Genomic DNA, 25,210 nt, shown 5'->3' on the forward strand with positions numbered 1-25,210 from the left:
GAAAAGGAAAAGATGTTATAAAAGTAAAGTTGTAGGGCCAGCCAAGTGGCTCAGTTGGTTAAGAGCTCGCTCAAGAGTGTGAGCTCTGAGCAACAGCAGTTTGAGTCCCGGCCCGAGCTGAGCAGCCGCTGAGCTGCCAACAGGTGGCAGGATGGCTCAGCTAAAAAACAAAAAAAAGTAAAGCTGTAAATAATCAATTGTTACTCTCTAATGCTAGTAGTAGAGCACTAGGCCAATCAACATGTGAGCTCTTAAGACAGAAAGATGTGAGTGAAACACAAGTCAGTGACTGGAGGTTGACCTTTGAGTGTTTGGAGACCAGGGGAAATGAAAGGCCTCATGCTCTTCTTTCGGTCTGGCCCTTTGGCAAATCTCCTTTTGGAAAGATAATGGGATTAAAAAACCCCAAAAAACAAAACTAGTGGCTTTTTGGAGAAAATATGAAACTAGTCAAGCATTTGTTTATTCAGTCAGCCAATGAATATTAATGAAGTGCCCTTTATACAGCAGGAACTAGGCAAGGTGCTGGATAGTAGCTACTTTTCCCAGTACAAAGATTTAAATATTTTCATAGAGAATCTGCTCCATAATCCAGAACTTTATCTAAGTAAGCTACATAAACTATATGCTATGTATATTTTTTGGGTTTGAGTTCTAAATCATTGCTAGATCTTCTCAATAAGAAAGAATGCTCTAGAAAGCAAAATCTCCCTTTGCAATCCCTTCTCAAACCTTCCACAATTCCTAGTTCTTGTTGTATTAAACAAATACTCATGCATGCACACATAAGCACGAAATCTAATTCAGGCTTTGGGGTCTTAAACTGTATAACTCTTTCATAAATCACAAAAGACCATATTTACTTTTCTATCATCAAACATAACTTGCATTTGTCTAAACTAAAGCTTCCTTAGCTCATTATTATATCACCAATGAGTACAATGAAGAGATAGGGCCTCAATGTGTCACAGCATCTTTTTCACAGTTTAACAACTGTAAGGTGTGTGGTCTTATAGATTCATTCACGAAAGCTTATGTAACTTTATCACATGCTTATGTGACCACAGCCAGATTTGCAATTACAGTGAAAATTCTCCAGGCCACCCTTTTTGTGTGTGTATGAGGCCACAAAAATTTCGCTAGTTTTTCATGACAGGGCTGATGAATCTGAAGGCCATGACCTATCTGAGTTTTACATTTATATAAATTGTCTGCTCCTCTATCCTAATGCAGTGGAGCTGGGATCTACTTGCCAATGTCAGTTTGTATTGTAGGTGTGGTTACTGCCTGGACAAGCTCTGTTAAAAAGAGAAAGATTGCAGAGTTGGCTTCATCTCAAACGTCTGTGTCTGATTCACAGACATCTGTGTCTCACTGAGAAATAACTTTTTCACAACCAGAGCTATCCAACAAAGAAATAAGCCACTTCCTATGGGAGTGAACTCCTCCTCATGGGAAGTGGTCAGGCAGAGCCATTTCTCAGAGCTGTGGGGAAGGCTTTCAGCACTGGATAGGGAGGTAGAACCTTCCTGAGACTTGAGGATGCTACACTGATGATGGAGGTAGCCTCCAGTCACACATGCTTACTGTAAAATGATACCCAGTGAGCTGTTTGGAGAAGCAAGGCTTTGAGTGTGTTCCAAAATAGGCTCCAATGGAAGACATTTGTGTTGGTTTTTATAACAAGCATCTAGTGCATGGAACCAACTCTAAGGCTCGGGTCATGTGGTTGGGCTGCAGAGCAGAGCATGGTGGGCTGGCAGCCTCGAGCAAGTCTGAGTGATATATTTAGACCCTTTGGACATCCCCACACTCTTTCACATCATTATTTAATCAGCAGTTGAGCCAGCTCTTGGCTCTTGGATGTGTCTCCACTTCTCTCATGCCCCATCCTCTCAATATGGATTCGGTATCGCACGCTGACCTGGAGGAAGGTGTCATTCTTAAGCTCAGCATGCTCTTTTCCTCTGGGGGGCATCAAACTCCATGCTAAGCGCAAGGAGAACCCCCAGTTTCTTTCTGTAGGATTTTAAGAGCACAGATCTGGGGCCCTGCTTGGGAAAGCAGAGAGTGAAGAAAAGCAAATCCTCCTCTAAAAATGTACTTTTGCCCGGAACTGCTTCTCAGTTAGGGGAATTTTCTGAAGCCTGAGAGAGCCGGCCTGAGCTTTCTTCTCAAGTACATTTTGGTGAAGTCCATGTGTGATCATACCACTGTAACCACAAAGGAATTTACCACAGGAAGTGTCCCAGCTGTTGCCTATTAGCATTAGAACAAATTACACAAAGCAAATTGTTAGCAGACATGTTTCCGTAATATTTAACTGGTGGCAATAAATAAGAGCGATTCTCTTTCAAGTAAATGCTAGATTTTTAAAAATCCAGCTTCCAATTGTCTGTGAAGGAATCATCTTCAATTAGAATAACTGTTGGGGGGAGGGACGCCCTGGAAGCTTGGGGCTCCAGGTGCTCATCGCTTGGAGGAACAGCCAGGAGGCAGGCCGGAAGCTCAGGTGGTGGGTGAGTGGAGAGGGGTGTTGCTGCTGGCGTGACATCACAAGATGGAAACGGTGATGTTTGTGCCTCTAGACATCTGACCATCTGCTGGATTCACCTCTGGGGTTCTCAGCATGGTCTTCTCATGCCACAAGGAATATGACGCATGGCGAGACAACAGCAGAGCTGGGCAACTCTGCTCAGTTCTTAGAGTGTGTTTATGACAAAAAATAAATCATACCCACAGACAGGTTTTTCACCCTTCTTCTTAACAAAATATTGCAGTTTTTAAAAAAATTATCTACTCCTTCACAATCTCATGTGTTGTTATCTGAGATTAAAAAAAAAAAAAGTGAGTCAAATTTCATTGTCTAACCCCATTGGAGAAGAGTTGAAAAAGTGTCCCATCGGAGCAAACATCAGACAACACTCATCTCCTGCTCACACATATAAAAACCTGGCTATTTCTTTAGAAAAAAACACCAGAATATTTCCATCTTTATAGGTCTTTTGACAATGACTAAATTCAAGTCCCTAGTCACCTTTGGGCATTTCCAACTATCTCCAGAGATATGACAAAATTCTTCTATAACAGTCTCAAAAAATAATTTAAAAAATAGTTTTAATTTCTACAAAGTAAGAAATAGTCCATACAGGACATAAATACAAAAATAGGATAGTGCAGCTTAAAGGGTTGGGACTGTTAGAAGAGGCACTCTTTTATTGTTTTCATAAGAAATGTATGGTTTTGTCTTCCCTCTCTCACTGGTTTTCTTCTCAAGCAAGAGAACCTTAGCTCAGTGTTCCTTCCCAATGTATTTTAATTTTAATATATTTGGTTCTGAGGAGCTCTTCACTCCTTTTTCCTACCGAAAGGGAAAAAACTTGGCAGCAGGAAATGACGGGAGCCCAGGGTCCGCTCTGGAGGGCAAAAACCAAGGTGCTCAAGATGGCTGCTGCTGGCCCGCGGGGCTCCCTGGCTTGGCCTCTCTCCTCAGCCACAGGGAGCCTCTGCTTGGTGCATCCAGTCATTGTCTGAGTGGGGCAGGCCCAGAACCCCAGAATCGTCCCCAGCTGCCTTCAGGACGCTCCCTGCTGGCACTAGAGGGGATACCTAGCAGTAACATCCTAGAACAGGTTCTGCCTCCGTGATACAAAGTTGTGGAGGCATAGTAAACCAAGCACATGTAATAGCTGACACACTCCCAGCCACTTCCTAAGGGCTCTCCCAACCATAGTGTCAGGATACACACACACACACACACACACACTCTCTCTCTCTCTCTCTCTCTCTCTCTCTCTCTCTCTCTCTCTCTCTCTCTCTAATTTGGAATTATGCAAAACTATAGCATTATTCGCCACAACCTGAAGCAAAGCCACTGCAATGGAATGACAAGTACCTATCTGTAGAAGTGTGAGGCCCCCAACTAAGTTCACATTCTGAGGAGAGTGACACACATGGCCTGACTCTTTAAAGCCCGTTTAGAGAAAATGGCCTGGCATGTTTTACATTTGCTAAGCTATTTAGCCGCCTGATTTGACAAGATTTTTGAAAGGGTGAAAATTAATTATAATTGCAGTACTGCTACAATAATTTGGTTGGCTAATTGCATTCCAGTGCAAAAACAGGCAAGGAAGAATTTCTTTCCCGGGTTATTATCTGATATGGCAGCATTCACTTTAAGAGTAATGAGATTTTTTTTAAAAAGTCGAACCTTAAATATCACAGCTTCAACAATCTGTCCTGCTTAAAGTTTAATGCAAAATGAGATATCAACTCCGTGGGAGCAGTTACACGTGAACATGGATCCAGTTTTCTCCTCGACTCGAGATAGGAAAATCTTTCCCCTGAAAATTACTCAAAGCATCTCTTTGACATTGTCTGGGGTGACTTTAATTTGGGGACACCAATGTTCAAGTTTTTGTAATGAGGGAGGCGCTAGTGAGGGTGGATAGGAAATTTTGAGTCTCTAAATGAGGTATATGTTGATGAAAGAGGCATCACAAGTGTGAGGGTTGAGCAGGAATATTGGCTGAAAAACACGGGTTGTTGTGGGGTTTCTGGATCTCATTGTTTTCACACTGGCAGTTCTGAATACAGAAACTATCAATGGCTCTTTGAGGGAGGGCAGCGAACTCCAGACCAGTCTGAGCACTTAATGGTTAACAAACTTTGAGGGACAATTTATCACTTCAAAATCTTGAAGGTTTCTGCCCCAAGGCCTGATTCAAAGGTAGCTTTGTCGGGCTCTGAAACCAACAGACATCAAGCTCTCTCTCACAACCTGATAACTCAATCTCAATTCAGTGGGCAGGTTTAGAAAGTTTTCCTTCTTCCCTTTTCTGTCACGCTTTAAGTCCAGCCACCATTTGTGTGTCTAAAAACGATTTTGCTATGATGTGCTTTCTCAAATACCTCTCATCAGAGTGGGTCTGACTGCATGGCATGGAAGCTTTCTTATGATCTTCATTTAAGTTCTAACTGCTATATACAGGCTCAATATGCAAATCTACCCAGGGCTGCCCTCAAGTTTGTACAGGTCATGTCCTGCACAAGGGCACCTGGTTGAAAGGTGAGGGGGCTGAAATCCCACCCTGCTCCACTCTCCAGCCAAGACCCCTGCTCAGGCTGCATCCTGGAGGTAGGTGTGCCTTTTCTAACTTGTATTTGGGCCAAGGGAGGCCCTGAGATTCTTTTTTTGATCCCCATCCTCCCAGAGATCCCAAAGTCTAGTATTCATCTCCTCACCTCTAACACTATGGATGTTTTTTTTGAAGAAAGAGGATATGCCCATGGCAAAGGTGAATTCATTTTGAAGATATGTTTTCTGTTCAGTGAGGGAGGAAGAAAAAAGGAGAGAAAGTAGAGGGATCAAAGGAGAATGGAGACGAGGTTACCCTTCTGCCTGGTAAATTGTGGATGCATCGTCCTTCCCTGGACACAGGTGCAAAGGGGCAGAAAATCAATTTTTTTTCTATTACTCCACGGTGAGGAAGGAAAACCTATTTGTAAATTAAATTAAACCCAATAATAGCATGTCGGTGTGTTTGTTGAGACTAGAAAAATTAGCCACAGATACAACTACATAATCCAGCAATGTAACTAGAAATCAACACTCCCATTTCAAAGCTTTGCTGAGACATTCTTCTTCTTTTTTCAAAGAAACACTCATGGCTAAATGTCACAAAAACTCTTCAGCATGCCAACACATTGACACCTCAGCAAGGATTCTGGAAGTGAAGGAACTCCAAAGCCCCATCTGGGAAGAATGTATTTCCAAATTCTTGCTTTTGCTGCTTGTGTATCTCAGTCAGTAATAATGATTGGATACGAACTAGAACTCCTAGAAGATGGTTTCTTCCCATTTACCTTTGGGAGGTAATTAGGTCTTCCCAAGTTGCAATCTGCGGTGTTGACTGTGGAATAAATTCCTTATGTCTGTGTAGGCTAGATCTTGTTCACAGAAACCCTAACCCATGCACTGAGTACCGAATTATCAGGCCACTGCAGTGAGGATCCTGAAATTTCATTAGCAGTCTGCCCTCTAGTGGAGCAACACAGTTTTTCTTCTCTTTCAGAGAGCAAAAGAATTCAAGTTTTCCGGATAGTGCAAGGTGAGGCAATCATCCTCAAAAGACAGCTTCCAGAGCTGAATCAAGCAAGGCTCACAATGATAGGTCCCCGGGTCAGAGTCAAAGACAGGTGGTGCTATGGTGCGCATCCCCACAAGGCCTGCTGAGACAAAGGTCCTTCTTCTTACATCCATGGAACCTTCCAGGGTTCTTCTTGGGCGATAGCATTCAGTTCCCCACTCTCTCATTGTAAAAATAGGACTCACTCTAAGGGCAACCAATCTATTAGGAATGTTTAAAATAATTGGCTTTTTGTTGTTGTTGTTATTTTTTGGCAAATCATGAACACAAAGGAGCCATTCAAAGGGGCCATGTTGAATTTTTTTTAAAAGGCAAAGATGCACGAGTTTTATAAAAAGACCAAGTCTTTGTGGCTGTTGTTTTTAAGATGAGAATCTATTATGTGATGGTGGATGGATGTTGATAAGGCAGAAGATGATCTTGAGATCTGCTGTCCGGATTTTGCTTCTATCTTTTAAAAGCCTTTAGAACTTGGCCTGCTTCAGTTTGTCAATATGGTAGCAGAGTTTCAGTGCAGGTCCCAGCTTCAGGCCCAAGTATTTCATGATCATGTCACTCTTCAGCAACAAGAGAGCATTGCCATCAATCTCCTGATGGAACAGGATCAGAAAAAAACAAAACTCAGAAGATGGTCAGAGTAATCAAATAATGGCTATGGTTAAAGTGTGGTCAGGAGAGGAGGTAACGAATACAGATTTACTTAGATACACATTCTCTTAATCCCAAGGCAAGAGCTTCTTAAAAAGATAAAGCAAAAATACTTCTCGGTCATTTTAGTACACTGGATCTTTCATATCCCTGCTTTCTCCTGATTGAAGTAATCAAACATAACCCAGCCATGGTCCTAATATCCCCCATATGATGTTTATTGCCTCATCCAATCTAGGGCTAAAGGAGCAAGAAATGTGCAATGGACTAAATGTTTGTGCCTCCCCCCAAATTCATATGCTGAAATCCTAACCTCCAACATGATGGTATTTGGAGGTGGAGACTTTGGGGGGTAATTAGTTCATAATGGTGGAGCCCTCGTGAATGGAATTAGTGTCTTTATACAATGAAAAGATGGCAGTCTGCAGCCCAGAAGAGGTCTCTCACCAGAAGCAGACCATGCTGGCTCCCTGATCTCAGATTACTAGCCTCCAGAACGGAGAAATAAATTGCTTTTGTTCATAAGCCAGCCAGTCCATGGTATTTTGTTATAGCAGCCTGAATGGGCTAAGACAGAGTGTCATCCTTAGACCGTGAAACGACTGGTTCCCTTTCCATTCCAGGTGCTGGTATAAGGCCCTGACTTCTACCCAGCACCCTAATCTCTTGTTTCTTTTCTTGGCAAGCCCACCTACCTTAGGCTGATTAACAGATTGCTAATTACACTCTATAGGGGATTTCAAGTGGGGTTTTTGTTTGTTTTTTTTTTTTGTTTTGTTTTTTTGGGGGTGGGGTGGGTGTTTGGCCCAGTCAATAATGCTGTGTGGCATGAACTAAATAATGTACCTACTTCATCCCAGACTTTGGCACAAAGAACCACTAAGGGATGCCCATCCCTTGAGGTGCTGGTACTGCTCCTATATGTCTCTGAAAATGATGACCCACCAGGAGGCATGTTGAATTCATGAACCTAATCAGGCTGGGTTTCCTCATTCACCTATAGAATTATTTTCAGGTCACTAGAGACAAAGGGTAGAAATTTGGGGCCCTCAGGTGGGGAGAAGAGGCATGGTTACAGGACTTACATAACTGTGCCACCAGGCCCTCTCATCTGTCTAGCCAGCCTCCAGTCAGTACTGATGAAGCACCTACTCTGTGTCACTCACTCGCCATGTCCTTGGCGAAATGGCAGAGTGGACAAATCTCATCTGTGGGCCCACCCAGGGGCCTCATTGCCAACTGTTCTCTCTTCACCCCACCCCTCAGGCTTCCACCATCTCCTACCACTCTGGAAGACAGCCAGCCGCCTTCCTCCCAGCTCTGCCTAAACATAACCTACTCTGTGGTCCTTGCTCTCAAGGTCCCATTGTTAGGTGAGGTCAACTATATCCCTAATAAAATGTGAGTGTCGGGTTAGATGAGGATTCTCCCCAGATCTGAAAGTATGATTTCTACAACAGAATCACCAAATAAAATGAGACAAGAAGGAAAAAAATAATGGTAGCTGAGGTAGGCAGAAGAGTGTTCCTTCTCCTTCCCCCAATATGTTCTGATCTCCAAAACATGTGAATATGTTAGATTACCTGCAAAGGGGAATTATGGTTGCAGACAAAATTAAGACCGCTAATCAGCCGACTTAATAATAGGGAGAGGATACTGGGTTATCTGGGGGAGAGGGCAATGTAACCACAGGGTCCTTAAAAGCGGAAGAAGAAATCAAAAGAAAGAACTGAAGTCAGGAGACTGAGAAGGACCCCGCTTGATGTTATAGGTTTTGAGGATAAGGAGGGGAGGGAGATACGTGCCAAGAAACAAAGGTGGACTGAGATGTTGGAAAACGAGAGGAAACAAATTCTCCCCAGAGCCTCCAGAAAGAATGTCAGCCCTGCCGGCACCTTGGCCCAGTGAGAGCCCTGTCAGACTTCTGACCCATTCAACTGTAAGGTAATAAATTCATGTTGTTTTGAACTACTATGTTTGTGGTAACCGGTTATAGTACCAATGAAAAACTGACATAGTAAGCTTGGCAGGTAAAGTATTAATTCTTACCTCTTTTTTACATTTACTATCTTTATATATTTTTAGAATCGCCTAAATAATTATAAGAATGCCTGCTAACTGAAGGCTGTCTATGAGCCAGGCACCATGCTGAAACATTGTGTGCATTTTCTCATTTAATCCTCAAACAGTTTAGGAATAGGCACTAATAGTTGGCCTGGCATATGGTAGGTGTGCTATAAATATTTGTTAAATGCACAGACAGACGGATGGATGAGCAGGAAAACAGGCACTCCTGTTAAAGGCCAAATGATGTGACAGATGGGACAAATGTCCCTAAAAAACAAAACTAAGTGGTGGTTGTGCTCTGAGAAGCCTGTGGTTCCAACTGGCTTCCCTTGAGTGGTGCTCCCAGGGCTCAGTTCAGACCCACCTGCCCTCCCCCACCACAGTCCACAGCTCCCTGACCTCACCCTCCTTCCATGCCTCCCCCAGGCCCACCACATGCTTACATGCTTTCTGAAGAGCTCAACGTGAGGCCCCAGAGCCTGTGGGTCGGCGTCTTTCACAAACCAGACCACATCCTCTACGGTCCAGGTGGAAGGGTTCCTGCTCCTTGGCCGCCTGGCATCCTGCCCATCTAGAGAAGGGCTTGAGGCTAGATAAGCATAGAGGGGGAGACAATTAGATACCAGGATGAGGGTCTCAGCACCTACCTATACTGCCTACTCCCACGGGCTCTCAAGTCCAAGGTGGTGGCCTGGGTGACCTCCTGTAACACAGAAAGACTAATAGGGGCTGCACACTGGTTGTGACCGAATGTTCCCCTTCCCTTCTCCACCTTTATTATTTTTTTTTAATTTTTTTTAGATTTTTTTTTATTGGGGTATTGGGGGGAGGGGAACAGTGCAGGGGAATTGGGGGAAGGGGAACAGACAAGTTGCTGTCCTTTTGTTCTTCAGTCTAGTTGTGGAGGACGTTGCTTCACTGCCCAAGTTGGCACCATCATTGCGCTCTTCCCAAGCGAGGCACATCAGTCGCCGGCTTCTGGACGGCCGCTCACTGCGGCTGCTGGCCGCTCACGCTGGCTGCTGGCTACACACGGTAGCCCATGGCAACCCACTGACACAGGGGCTGCAGCCTATGCCGTTGCCGGTGATTCATGGCAGCCCAGCTCCAGGTTGAGCTGTCGTTCAGCATCTTAGCTGTAGAGGGCAGTGTCACTGGCCCTCATATGTGGGATCCGAACCGGGGCCCTCTGGTGTCCCAAACCAGTTCTTAACCATCGCGCCACTCGGCCGGCCCCCTTCTCCACCTTTAGATGATGCTTTTGCTTCTCTCTAGAAGACATTTACTCTCCCTCCTTTCCACAGAAGTTCCGCCAGCCATCAGAGCCCAGGGAGACCCCTTCCCAAGCAGTATTTCTGTGTCCTGCCATCTAGATGTCATCTTCTTTATCTTTAACTCCCAAACCTTTATTTGTTCATCTCATAAGATGCTTCCATAGTCTGCCTTGTGCTACAATTATACATGTACTTGTCTGTAACCTCCAGTTAGATTTTACTTTCTAGAGGATGATCTTTTTCATCTACCCCTCATTCATTCCACAAACATCTACTGAGCATCTCTTTTGTACCAGGTCCTGGACAAAGTGTTTGGTGAAAAACGGGATCCTTACATTATAGGGTCTTTATTCATTGACTCCTCCATGGCTCTAAGTAAATATATTTGTAAATATGGGCTCAATCATTGTAAAATAAATCAACACACTTTGCAGAAACAGTGTTAATAACTTATACAAAAGCCTTGTGTGGGTAACCTTTAATCCTATTTTCAGGCCAGAAAAAAGGCTAAGCTCTGAACAATGAAACTGCTTCCCCACGTTATAATCTTAAATTAGAAGTGGAGAAGCCTGCACTTCCATTTCTCTTCTTTAATCTCAAGGTACAGTGGTTTTCTGCTATCTCTTGTCCTCCTCTTTTTAATGTGTTCAAGAAGTGCACAGGTCTCCATTAGTGCTGAGAAATGTACAGCATCACATTTCCAACTCTGTCCTAAATATGTAATGGTTTGCTTGTGAACAGGATTTACTTGGAGATTTCCCCTGCCTTTTCCTTGTTGGACCTGGAAGGGTCTCCTAAGGTGGTTTGGCATGGGGGCATTTTGCCAAGAAACTGTTAACATCCCCTGGAGCCATCTGAATGCTGATGCATGCTTATTAGAGATGATTTTGCTGCATTTAAAGACATCTGCACTCAACATGGGGACAAGCATCACGGAAATCGCATTCGCTTCTGTATCCCACCCATCAGAGCTTCTGCGTTAATCAGGGTGATAATACATGCTCTGATTACAAAGGCTGGAAGTCTTCAGTGCCAAGAATGATTTTAGAGTGATGAGAGCAGAGGTCAAATCTAATTTCCTGTATTTGGTAGGGAGGAAAAATACCAGACTGATTCACAGCCTCATTCATGGGACCCTAAGTTCCTTCCAGCACAGTCGGTCTGTGGGGGAACTATTGTACTTTCCAGTAGGCCCAGCTGTTGGGCTGAGCAAGGATGTGGCTTCTCTTTACAGTGGAGGTGCTCCAGGTGATGGCCATGGAGGGAAGGGTTCCGCTCCTGTGCCTGGTGCTTCCTGAGGGTGTCTTTCACTTTTCCAGGCTGGAAAGCAGCAGCCAGGCCTGGCTCAAGGAGCCTCTCTGAGGGGACCTTAGTCATACAAGACAGAGAGCAGCAAGCAGGAAGCCTCTCACACCTCGGGAGCTGCTCAAGATCCAAAGCACATAAAATCGCTCTAGAAGGAAGAGAAATGGAACTTTGCAAGAGTAGGTTTGTAAAACCTTTGCAGTAGTCCCTGCCCAAACAGACAATAAATACACGAGCCTCCGCCAGCTGCTGTGAAGGTGTCAGGAAGACAGATGGGTCCAGCCTGACAGTCAGGCCAGACAGATGTGACTGGACATTGGTAAGACGGGGCAAATGTAAAAAAAATCTTGGTCCTAATGAAACAGAGCATGCAGCGTGCTTGCCAAATGCCTTTATGAAGGCAGCATTCTCCAATGTGGAGCACTTGGTGCATGGTTGTATCCATTTCCTGGGAGCTGCCTGCCGCAGGAGACATGTGAAATGTGAAACCCAGTTGTAAAGATAGTTTTTATCATTTCTTCCATTCCCCCAGGAACAGAATGACTATGAATCAGGATTTAAAGCAATCCCCAACATTTTCACAGCATAGGTACTTGTACTGAGGTCTCTGAGTCTCTCTCTGTCTCACACATACCCACAAGCACATACATAATTTCCTTTCACACATTCGTAATTCAGAGAACACTTTTTAGCTAACAATCAAGTCATATGAAGAATGGAATGAGCAATGAGCTGGGAGTCAGAAATCCCTACCACCCACCAGCTATGTGAGCGTCTTTGTGCTTCTCGGGTGTGAAATAAGGGAGTTAGGAAGGCTCTCTAAGGTCCCTTCCACCTATGACACGGTATGGTCCCTTCACACCACAGGCTGTCCTGTGCAACACTAAGCGAGTTAGCTTCTCACACATCTGAAAGCCACATCAGTGTGTCCAGGTGCAAAGCCCACTGAATGGAGAGTCGATGGCCAGGCTTCTGGCCTCTTTCTGGCCCTGATCATTCTCTATGGTCCTCATTTTCTTCATGAGTTTGTCAAGAGTATTGTAAGATTCAAGTGAATATGTGGATTAGGGCTGGAGCCTGACAAGGAGCTTCTTGAAGGAAAGCCTATCAGTGTCCAAAAGGCACCCCTCAGCGTCCTTCATCAGGCTGTCAATAAGGCCCCTTGGCCCTCTCAGCCTCTCCGGCAGCTGAAGCTGGGTTGGGAGGCATGGGAGTGAGGGCAAGGGAAGGGTAGTGTTCTCAGCTCCTCCTAGTGACCCAGTCCCCAAGGAATGCATCCTTTCTAGAAACAACGCCATATGCAGAGTATATGAGGTTCCCAGGCTAGCCCACAATCTGGGGAACATCAGGTAGTTTGAGACAGTGTTGTTTTCGTTATTTCTATTGCAAGAATTTTTGAGACATTATGAGGAAAGGGAGATGGGAGATAAAAGAGAGCCTGACCAATCCTTAGATGTTATTCAGATTTTAATTTTATTTCTTCAAGACCAGCTGACATCCCCGTATGAGGAGAGAGGATGCCTCTAAGACAAGGAGAGACCACAGGCCTGACGTGAGGCAAAGCTGGGCTGAATTCCTTCTCTGCCACCACAGACACTGTGACCTCTGGGCAAACAATTTGAACTGTGCCAGTAAGCCTCCAGCCACCTCTTCTCCCACTGCCCTACCCCGGCCAACTTCTGCTTCCCCTTCCAGCTGGTTCCACTATCACTTCTCCGGGAAGCCTATCCTGACTCCCCAGAGTAGGCTCAGCGACTCCCTCCCTACCGGATACTCTTCAAGCATCCATACTTTTCCTTTGGAGCAATAGTCACAGTTGTAATTAAGTTTGTTAACATTTGTTAACATTTGGTTCTCTGGAATTACACCCTGTCAGAGAACAGAGCCCACATCTGTCTTCTCACAGCTCCATCCTTATACCTGAGAAGAGCCCCTGAAATATTGGGCTCAATGAGTATCTGCTTGCTAGGACTAACCAAAATTACTCTGAGTCTTAGCTGTATCACCTGTCAAACACCTATCATGTTGTGAGGATTACCTGAGAGAATGTAAAGCATTAAACAGTAAGAATTCATCAAAAGGTGGTTGCTATTCTTATTATTATATATCATTCCATATGGCCAATAGATTCATTTACTAAATCCTGTGGCCATCAGCTCATTTTCCTCATCAGAAATGTCTGGTTTCCACAGACTAAAGCCCAATCTGCTGACACAGACCCTAAATCTCCCTCATTGATTACCCTCAGTGTCCCTGCACAAATCTTTTCTTTCCCCAAAATAGATAAGTCCTTCCCACACTTCAGCTCATTCCATTACCTTCACATAGAATGCTGTTCCAATTCTTTTTCTAGCTGAATTGTCTCTATCACCCAATGCCATACCCTATGGAAGCAAACGCCAACCCACGGAAGTATTTGAGTGGTAACCACAACATCAGATTGACTTTGTTTCTTGATTCTAAAGCTTGGATCTAGTTGTGTTTGGGAATTCTAAGCATGTCCCATTAAACACAAGAGTCAGGAAGCTTTTGTTGTCCGAAATCTCTTTATAGCTCTTAGTAATTATGTCTTGGATGAGAGATGGGAGAGAGCTCCAAATTTTCACCTGAGTACCAGCAAAAAACAGGGAAATGTGTCCTGTGAATACATCCCCCTGAGTCCACTGGCAGAGGCAATAGGTATGATATATCAAGACAGCAGGAGGCCAGGGTAAGTATTTACATGAGAGACAAGGCTGAGAAGTTTGTCATGTCATGGATACCTACCCTCCTGCCTGTAGCCTCATGCAGTTTTCTGGCTTCTGTGGTTTTAAACCATGTTGATTAGCACCACGGGGGGGGGGGGGGGGGGGAGCCATTTCTAGTCTCTTCTAGGGTTTATGACTTGGGTCAAACTTTCTTAAAGAGGTATGGTTCCTTAATATCAACTGCTTTCACTTGGGATGCAATTTCAGAGCAATACTGAGCAGTTCTTTGGGCAGAGGGAAAACTTAATAGCCCTCCCGAGACCCACAGCAGGCACCAGGCTGGCAGCTAGCTAAGTGACAAACGGGTAGAGAGGTCAATGGTTCTCTCTCCTTCCTTAATATACTGCTACTCAGTTCAGCATGGCTTACCTCCATGGTTTCCAAATGTGTTTAGCTGAGCAAAATTTGTTCAAGCAAAGCATATGTAGAACCCTACCCTGCAAATGTAAACACACCCTGATTAAAGAGTCCTGTCTGCTCCCATCCCTTCTTCCCTATGGCCTAGAACCCCAGAGAGACACCTTGAAGCCCACTGAGCATGATTTGAAAATCCCCAGGGTCATCTGGAACGACAGGGGCTTTGGAGCCAGTTGAAGTCAAATCCTGACTCAACACTTGACTGACCGTCTCTTGATCTTCACTTTCTTTATCTGTAAATTGAATATAATAATACCTACTCTAATAATATACACCTACTATAATAATAAGTTATAAAATATAACATAATAAGTCATAAATAATGGGTGGAAAGGTGTCTGGCCTATAGCACGTGATCAATAAACAGCTATTTAGTATATGTCTCAAACAAGCAGGGTCCTTTTCTGGGGCTGCAGAAGATTCAAATATGAGTGAGAGTCTGGTTCCTGCTATGAGATGGGAGGGAGGAAGTATTAGAGATGAGGAAACAAAAAGGCCAGAGGAGGAAACAGGAGAAAACGAACACATCTAATTGGGAGGTGTGGCTGAGACTGCCAGTTGACCACCCAATTTTTTTTTCTACTTCTTATTTTGTAATAGAATCTCTGATTTCCAGCTGTGATCATGATTGCTTAGGATTGAAACCATATTTCCTGGCTTTCCTTGCTGCTAGTGGCCATGTGACTAAATTCTGGCCAATGAGATGTAAGCAGAAATAAAAATCTCTTTTAGAGATGCTGGCACTGCCGTCTGTCCCGTTATTCTCCCCACCTCCTTCCTTCACCTTGGTGCTGAGGATGTACATGGCTGGCTGGCTGGCTTTTTCTAGTATCTGTATTTTCGTTTAGCACCCTGAAGAAGGCACTGGTTAAAAGGAATTTTTGGAACATTAAAGAGTTCATGCACCTAGAAAGGGTGAGTAATTTCATTTTTCTTCAGTATATCACAAAGGCTTAATAATGAATTTCAACTGGTACAACGTGCTGCATCTTTACTTCAAGGAGGCTGGGTGGTTGTGTGATTTTGGACATCCCACAGCCCTATGGGGTCCTGCTGAATCTAATTTTCAGGGCATCAGGCTAGATTCTCACTAATATTTCTAAGTTGTAGAAGAGACCATCAGCATTCAGGATACAGTTAGTGGTTTGCTTGGAGTGGAAGGCAGCAGGTACTGGAGGGCTCTGTTTCTCTGATCTCACCCAAGGTTCTGAGAGGCAGAGGTCTTGAGCTATTATTGGGGCTCTTCAGGGGTGCAACCAGGGCTCCAAAAGAGAGGGCTTTCCTAGATATGGTTCCAAGCGAGGGTCTGGGCCTCCCTCTGGCAGATTACTATGACAGCTGATCAGGGTCTAATTCCAGGAGAACAGAGGTCTGGGGTAGAGCTGAAGATGAGGGACAGGAAAGTGGTTGAAGCTAGGATGGAAGGACATCCCAGGGCTCCACTGGAAGGAGGCAGCAAGGGACTGGTGGAGGGGACTACCTGGAGACCCCTTTGATGGGTCCTGAATTCCCCTCATCCGGGACACCAGATAAACTGGGATAGAGCAGACAATTCTCACAGTGACAGACGTTGTCTCCATCCAAATCGGGTCTTCCCTGTACTGCTTGAAATCTTACACTTAGGACATAGGGCCTGAGATTTCACCAACTTGAATGGGGGAGAGAGTAAATATCTCCTTCTGAAAAAGTGGCAACAGTCTTAGGATTATAAATCAGTTCAATCAGTGCAATGTCTTGTAATCATCACCCTGAGCAAAGGGGAATGGGTTGAGAAGAGGTTGAAAGAAAGAGAAATGTAAAAGGCAGAGGGACACCAGGATGAGGGTTTTGATGACCAGGGACAACATGAGGGCATGGGACAGTGTGGAGGGGGAGCAAAGAGACAATGAATGTTTATTGAGCACCTACTATATGCCAGATGTTATGCTAACTCTGGGGATAAACCTAGGAAATAAATGCTGCCCCCTTATTTACTTGAAGATGTTGGTTTGTTCCAGATCTTGTTCCCTTCTTTTGTTCTTAGAAATCAGATGAAACAATGTCTCTCCCTTTTGGAAAATGGTCTCTGCTAGCTCAAATCTCCTGCCTGGCTGATGGTTCTGCATGACAATGTCAGGAAGTGGTCTGCATGGTGCCTCCACATTTGGCAAGAGCCCCCTGGCTGAGGGCATCTGTGCCCTGCCCCTCGGAACTGCCTCCCTGTCAAGGGGCCTCTGCTCACCGCTCCATTCTCAGCCAGCAAAGGCTTATCTGGGATGGGTGAGGCTCTTTGAGGAGAGTGTGTGGAGGACCTTGGATCATATGAAACATCTCATCACTATGGCTCGTCAGGGCTACTGGTAGAGAGATACAAGGCTCAGAACAGAACGGTGGCTTGCCAAAGAAGACCCAGCCCACCGGGAGGCTCCGGAGGGGCCAGGTGAAGACTCCCTTCCTCCTTGGCCTGGGCCTGCTTTCTTCAACAGCTTTCAGCTGTGGAGTTGATGGGCCGTGACCTACTGAGGGGTGTGTTCACGTGATCTGTGACTCTAACATTTATTGAGCTCTTACTATGTCCTAGGCCTAGTACTAAATACACATATGAATGTATTGAATCCTCCCAACAAACCTATGAAGCAGGTGCTATTATTACTATTATTCCAATTTTACAGGTGAGGAAACTGAGGCACAGAGAAGTTCAGACTTGCAGAAGGTCACACAGGAAGTGACAGATTCAGGATTCCAGCCCAGGCTGTCTGGCTCAGCCATCCATGTGATTATTCACTATGCTCTACAGCCTCTAGTCATTAAATATATATATATACTAAAGCTTGAAAATGGTTTAAAAAAAAAAAAACAAAAATCAGAGCGGACACTAAGCTATCCTTAGAATGACAGCACTTTTATACATGGCATCCCAACAAACTATCTGTAATGGGTGAGACTGAAGTGGCATTCAGCCAGCACTGTGGGAATTTTGCTTAACTCTGGTTCTGGCCAGGTATTTGTATCCTGCAAGTGTCACCCACTATGCAAGAGAAAACTCTTTATCAACATAAGGTTCTTCTTTTTCCTGGCACAGAGCTGGTCCAAATCTCTCAGACTCCCTTGGAGTTAAGTGTGAGCGGAAGTGATGGGCATCACTTCTGGGCTCTAGGAAAAGGGCGTGTGCCTCCTCCACCCACTCTTTGCCTTTCTACCCACTAGGTGCCTGGGGCACGGGGGCCTCGGGGAGAGCAGAGCCACAGAATGGACACAGCTGGCTCCTTGAACTGAGGTGCACCCACCCGCTAGGAACACCCACCTTGGACTCGTGAGCGAAAAGTACACTTCTACAGTATCTGAGCCACTGTACGTTTTGGAGGAGCCTACTTACTCCTACAGCCTAGCCCGCTCTAATACGCTGTTTTCTTTGCTTATCGCCAAAGGCTGACCTCAGCTGTCTTCAAGAACAACAGCATCCATGAAAGGACCTGTGGAAACTTCTGATGTCCCAGTGTCCCCATGTTCAAACAGCTACAATTCCCTCCTTCCACTACATGCTGTGGCCCCGGGGCACGGACGGAGGAGGTGATATCACAGGGAGGCCAGTGCATGCATTACATTACCACATCTGTTTCCTTCAAGAGAGGTCCCGTTTCTCTTGGGGCTGGAGCCTGGGGGCCTCAGCCCAGGTGCCGAGGGGCCTCCAGAGGACATGGGGCTGGTGCGGGGACCACTGGCGATGGTGGCTGGGCCTCCCCCAAGGTGGCTGTCTCCAGAGTTCTGCCTCTTGCAGTACAGTGAGGTGGTGGTAGGCAAGGAGGCCCTGTGGCTAAAGGCGGAGGCGGAGGGGTCCACGCTGTAGCGATTCATGCCCACAGGGCTCACCAGACACTCCTCAGAGGTGACTGTTTTGGCTAAGCAAGAAGGCAAGGCAGAGAAGCAGAGATCAGAGAGCAGTTCAAGGGGCTGCCTGGTGCTCAGTCTTGGCAAACCTTCCCCAACATCACAGATGCCACTGTCTGTGGGGATGCGAGCTGTGGAGGAATGGACCCCGCGGCATAATCCCAAGTAGCTCAACCTCTCAGCCACTGAGACACTTGCCTCAACAACCAAGGATATTATAGTAGGGATTGAGAGGTGCCCCTCTGTATTTAGAGGGAAAAGTGAATATCTTGGTTATTGATGACTTGGAAATAAAATGCAAACACAGGTCTTTCTGTCTCCATGGCTCTGCCCCTCCCACAGTCTCTGCCCGCTCATCTTGTATCTCCCTTCTCCCTCTTCTCTTGCCCACCATCACTGCCTCCCTCACCTGGACTGGGATTCTTGGAAGAGTTCAAGCAGGAGTCACACTATCCCAGAATTAAGAGAAATAACTTTGGCCTAGGTGGTGACACAGTCCCAAAACACACGAGGACACTAACCGTTCCACCCAAGCTAACAAACTGGAGGCACAAATGCTAATCTGGACCACCCCATGATCCTCCCCACACCCTGCAGATGAGATGAAGAGCCAATCTAAAGTGCAGATGAGAGTAAAGGACCTGAAGAGTTGTCCAACCTATCAACAGCTTGCTCCCTCCCCCAAGTAAATCAGGAGTTTCTGCACTTTTAAAGGTCCATCTTACAGGCTGTTGAAGATATACAAATGGCCAAAAAGCACATGAAAACATTTCTGCATCACTAGTCATCGGGAAATGCAAATCAAAACCACAATGAGGTACTACTTCACACTGACTAGAATAGTTATAATCAAAAAGTCAAAAGGAAGAGAAAAACTAACATTTACTGAGCACCTATATGGGCCAGCACCATTCTAAGCCAGTAAGCAGTAAGGCTGTCATTACATTCCCTTTATTTGAAAGTTGTCCTAACCTGGGACTCTAACCCTCTTTGTGTCCCTAGTGGCAAGTGCTTTGGTATATAGGAAGAAGCTACTCACAGAGTCTGGCATACAGACGGCACTCAATAAATATTTATTGAGTAGACATTTGGGCCAGTTTAGCACTGTGGCAGCTGTTACGCAGAATATACATTAAAACTCACATAAAGGACTAAATATAAATTCTTCATGTAGATGCATGATAAAAAATGAAAAAAAGGATTTAACTACAACATTTATTCTGTTTATTAAATATTTTAAGTCCAAATTAAATATGTCAATGTAATTCTGATGGCCTAAGGTAGAAAATGCAGATAATTCGCCAATCTGTACTACAGTTGGAAAATACAGATGCAGATGGAAGATTGTTCTCCTATGACGATGTGTGGAAATGGGGAGCAAGGGAACATGGACGTTATTGGTTTAAAAACTGCTGATGACCATGGATGAGATCAAAGGTAATAAAAGCCAGCTTCTGGGCTATGATCCAAATGAATTCATCAGAAAGTAAAACTGACTCGAGAGAGCACCAAACTCTCTACCCAGAAAAAGATGCGCCAGTGATTCGGAAGTCGGCCGGGTGGACAACCGTGGAGGCATCACCAAGCCCCCCGTCGTGGCTCTGCACAGCCTGAGCTCCCAGGGTGCCTAGGCGTGGACAGCACACACCAGGGTGCCGTTCAGAATTGATGAGATGCACCTGCTCAAACCTGATTAAAGCAACCTTTCCTCAGCTTTATACATAGGGGTGCTGATGCTTACATCATACCCGAGTATAAAAATGACTGCTACAATGAAGGCCACCATCATTCAATCACAGGACTGAAACCTTCACAGAACACTCAGGCCAACATGTCCCTGAATGTTAAATGCGTCCCTCTGGTGGGACAGGGGATGATTTTAGGGAGTACTTTGGTGTATTCATTTCGTAAGGCTGCAGAAATGACTACAAATTGGGTGACTTAAAAAAAACAAAAATGTATTCTCTCATAGTTCTGAAAACTAGAAGTCTGAAATCAAGGTGTCAGCAGGGCCATGCTCTTTCTGAAGGCTCCAGGGGACGACCCTTCCTTGTCTCTTCCTAGCTTCAGGTGGTTGCCGACAATCCTTGGTGTTCCTCCTCTATAGACACATCCCTCCAGTCCCTGCCTCCACTATCACATAGTGTTCTTTCTTTGTGTCTGTGATTGTGTCCAAATTTCCCTCTTCTTATAAAGATACCAGTCACTGGATTAGGGCCCACAATCCAGTATGACCTCATCTTAACTTGATTACATCTGCAAAGACCCTATTACCAAAAAAAGTCTCATTCACAGGTGCTGAAGGTTAGGACTTGAACATGTATTTTTTTGGAAGACACAAAAACAGGTGAACATTACTTTTTTATAGTCATATATTTTAATATACATCAGTAAGATATAATTAGCCCATCAATCTATGATTTCACTGATACCATATCATTGCCTAAGATGATTAAAGGCTACAGTTAAAAAGAAATGAATCCATTTAAAGGAATATCTTGAGTAAACACTTCTACAGTTGTTACTGAGACATAGCAAACAGTGTGAAGGTGGTATATTAACACTGGAATGCATTAAGCTAACTCTGACCTCTCTTTTCAGGCAGGATTGTATCTAGAGAGGAAAATAAGGTAAATAACTGAGCCTCTTATTTAAAATCTTCCCCCAAAAGATGGTATATCAATATAATAAGAAGAATCATAATAGTTAACACTTATTGAGCACTGACTATATTCCTAATAGTGTTGTAAGTACTTCTGATATGTAAAATTATTTAATCTTCACATATACTACCTGAGATAAAGTCTATTATAACCCCTATTTTACAGATACATAGATGGAACATCTGAGAAGTTATGCAGCAATCCCCAGAAATGACAGAAGGAAAACTAGCAGGACCAGGATACAAACCCAGATATTCTGGCCTCCCAAACTACCTCTTAATAGGCAATGTTCAGTTGGTATGTATTAGGTATGTAATAAGTTCCATGATTCTACAAATGACATAGAAGACATAGCCTGATATTGTCTTTAATGATTTACAGTCTAATTTGAAAGAAAATGATTAACAAATATAGAAAAAAATTCATTGTGTATGTGAGTGCATGTGTGTGTGTCTCTCTCTCTCTGTGAGTGTGTGTGTGTGTGTGTGTGTGTGTGTGCATCTCAAGAGAAAAATAGAACTAGTTAGATTCCTTAATACACAGACTAGAGGAAAATCCAAGGAAGGAATAGAGCAGTGTCCTTCAAGCTAGGTTGTGTCAACCGAGATGCATAACATTTTTCAATGTCCAGAACCTTAGTTCCAAATATTGGGTTGTCGGAAAAGTCATGACGTATTTTTGCAATGAAAAACATAGAAAAAATACATCATGACTTTTCCGACAACCCAATATATTCTTTCCTAAAATGTCATCTGTGTGAAATTAAGCCTGGTATTGAAGACTCATATTGATTCTTTGTTCTTGCCACACCCCATCCCTTAAAATTCAGACATGCAATAAAAATTCCCAAACACCAAATCAAAGAGCAGCTTGGATTACTGGTGTCTGCATTAACAAAGTGAATGACACTGATAACTGGGTAATAAATCCTTAGGAAAGTCAGGATGTTTCTAACTTTTTTATTCCAAAACATTGAAGGGGATCTAATGGTAATACCTGGTTAAAAAAATTTTTTTTAATGTTGTTCACTTTGTGGTCTTTGGCATTAAAACTGGAAGAAGTTCCTAGAATTTAATGATGTAGATAAAGCATTTCCCCTTTCTACACACTTCTTTATATAAATAAAAAGCATTTTAAGGTTTTATTTCATTAAAATTTAGGAATAAAATTGCATTTTAACAATTTTATAAAAAATGAATAATAAGAGATTTTACAATCTCCCTCACCAGTTAGGTCATTGTGCTACAAACCTCATTGTCTGAAAGTTCTTCCTTACATCTAACCCCAATTCCTCTTGCTTCGGTTAAAAAGATGACTTAAGGTAGTTACAGGTATGCTAGTAGCTTAACAATTTAATAAAGTGGGACACATGGATTGTTTGTTACCTAAAATCACTATTTAAAGTTGGAAAAAAGGAGAACCAAATATGTACTTGGAGAGAGAACTACACTTTTCAAGTGGTTTTGTGGCTGACTGGTGAGTGAACACCAGATGGGGCCAGCAGACCTGGTATCTTCCGGATGCAAGTGCCCAACACAGATCCAGCCCCTGTACACAGACTCCTGCAAACCACAGGGCTGACAGGTTAAGATGTTCATGGATCTTTTCTCCTGGATTGTTAGAAAAATCCCTTCTCATCCGAAATGAGCTGTCTTGTCACCTCTCATTCAACAATAGGATCCCACCCAGCCTCTATTTAAGGCCATTTAATCGTTGTAGATACTACCAGCTCAGCAAAGCAGGATAAACAAAAGGTGTTTTATGCACTTCTCTTCTACGATATAACCTCCTGCCTCTATCCTAGAGACTAAGGATGCCACTTGCAAATCATTAAATTTTTCCCCCAGAAAAAGGAATAGCCTGCTTTTGTATAATCACACGAGCGTGCTAAAATAGAAAGGCAAATGCATGAATGGCACATTCAGAGAAGGCTGCCAGCTTTTCAGGGCTTAATATCTTGGGAACTTTCAGGGGAGCTTGGCGTTCCTTTTTCACAATGGCTTATCTGTGGACTGTGGTTTCTCCCAGCCATTGTGTATAAAGCCTGACCGTTAGCAAGGTCATAGAACACTCTAGAAGAGTTAGAACCCACTCTAACCTCAAGGGTTACCTGCTTGCTTTATAATCTGAACCGTGTCTAAGCCTCATGTCTGGGGGATAAACTCCAGGAAGAGGAAGGAGTATGTGGACTCCCCCTCACCCCTGCAGAGGCCTCTGCAGAGGCTGCCGGGATGCCTGGTGAAACCCATTCCTGCTATAGTTCTGCAGGGTCAGGTGTGAGCACCTGGAATGTAGAGAGCCTCCAAAGAGAAGCAGACAGACAGGAAGAAGAAAGACAAGGGCAAGAGAGACAGAGAAAGTCCCAAAGCACTGAGAGCGGCACAGAGAGGAAAAAGGGGCCCACGTGTATAAAACCACAGACACCCCTGACCAAGTTTCAGTTCAGGCTGGCATTGACCCCTTGTCATTTAGGACATGAGACCTAAGTGCTCACAGTTAGATGAACTTGAACTATTTATTTTATTAAAAAAAACCACTAAACTGGCACTTTATTTGGATTCTCTGACCAAATGCCCTAAAAAGCAACAATAACAGCATCTGCAAAATTATTCTCAAATAACACCTACTCATGCAATAATAACTCCAAAATTCCAGAGCGTTAGATAATATTCTTTCCCAGTACTAAACAGTTCTCTCTCCCTCCCTCTCTCTCTCTCTCTCTCTCTCTCTCTCTCTCTCTCTCTCTCACACACACACACACACACACACACACACACACACACTCACACACACACATTCATCTTCCACTCCCCATCTTTCCTCCCCACATCAGTCATAACCTCCAAATTGCACAGAGTGAACCCTTTCTGCAATCATCACTGCCACTTTACCCCAGGCTGGGAGCCTGTGCCTTTCTCAGGGTCTGTCGCCATAAGGTCTGCCTAGACCAGCAGACCACACAACCCTGTCCAGGCTGGCAAGAAGGTAAAACCACTGGGTCAGGGTCTACAGGGTTCCATGTGTGAACTACCTGACAAGGCTCCTTAAAGAGACGACAACACCACAAACCCCTAGCCTGGAAACCCAGATTAGAAAAGAAAGTCATACAGTTGGCTCGATAACAGCACAATTGAATCGATGTGGAATAACTATTACCCAATGCTTCCCCTGGTGCCACCACCTGAGAGACATAGCCATTAAGCTCTGGATGCAGAGAAAAAGACCTGCGAGCAGAGAAGCAAGGCAGGAGGGAGAAGGCCCCAGGAAACAATAGCAGATCCCCAGTGGAGCAGAGCCTCCCCTGCTAGGAGCCAGGGACACAGGGCATTTTTTTCCTACCTTGGGTGGCTGTGTCTCTGCCACTCGGCAGCCTCACATGTGCTCCTCTCTGGCACTGCTGGGCACCCAACACTTGCTCAGTGCTGTGGGAGCAGAGAGGACCTCTAAGGGACTTCTTGGTGTCAGAAACCTCTCTGCCCTAGAGCCGCCTTTCACTGAGACTCTAGTGGAGGTTTGCAGATTTCCTTTTCTTGGGCAGTCCCGCCCCTTGTTCTCGCTCAGATAAGCTCATGTTTTCCCTGAGGGCCCTCTGTGGCCTCTTGTCCCAGCCTTCCTGGTTCAAAGGGCACCAGGCCACACCACCTATGAAGCTTAACATTTCATTCCCTTCAATTAAATTTTCCATTAACTTGGTCTCTGGCCAGTATAGATTTTCTCTTTAAGCTTGTCTCGGAGTTCAGATCACTCAGCCCTCAGAATTGACCTTATGACTCCCTTCTGGTCCATTTAAGTACATTTATATCTTTTCTCCCCTAATGAGATGCACAGAAATCAACCATAATTTCAATGCCTGACACCTGAACTTCTTTAGTCTTCCCCGATGTTTCTGGTTTGCCTAAGACATTGTTCTAAGCCTATGGGGGTTGATTTCCTCCAGTGGAAATTTTGCCCAAAGGCAATTTCGCCCAAAGTCAGTGGGTTGGAATAATGAATGCCCTTTCAGTCTCAAGAGAATGGGTTTTTTATAACCATCCTCTCTACTGGCAGCATTGCCAAGCCTCTGCATGAAGGCT

General features: G+C 44.4%; 1 protein-coding gene across 4 annotated transcripts in view; it reads right to left on the reverse strand.

Annotated features, from left to right (window-relative positions):
• Nucleotides 1–108: 108 nt before the first annotated feature.
• SCML4 (Scm polycomb group protein like 4) overlaps nucleotides 109–25,210 on the reverse strand; it is a 104,024-nt gene continuing 78,922 nt past the window's right edge. For 2 of the 4 annotated variants that reach the window (XM_019658959.1, XM_019658958.1), the window contains 3 exons: nucleotides 18,195–18,485; nucleotides 9,308–9,453; nucleotides 109–6,739 (listed from right to left, as the gene is read on the reverse strand). In XM_019658959.1, coding sequence (XP_019514504.1) covers nucleotides 6,614–6,739; nucleotides 9,308–9,453; nucleotides 18,195–18,485 — 563 coding nt within the window. In that variant the 3' untranslated portion in view covers nucleotides 109–6,613. Of the gene's footprint in view, nucleotides 6,740–9,307; nucleotides 9,454–18,194; nucleotides 18,486–24,476; nucleotides 24,771–25,210 lie in introns of those variants that run through there. The other 2 variants (XM_019658961.1, XM_019658960.1) reach the window with 2 other exon arrangements.

The sequence above is a fragment of the Hipposideros armiger genome, unplaced genomic scaffold, assembly GCF_001890085.2.
Source record: "Hipposideros armiger isolate ML-2016 unplaced genomic scaffold, ASM189008v1 scaffold_292, whole genome shotgun sequence".
NCBI classification, from domain to species: domain Eukaryota; kingdom Metazoa; phylum Chordata; class Mammalia; order Chiroptera; family Hipposideridae; genus Hipposideros; species Hipposideros armiger.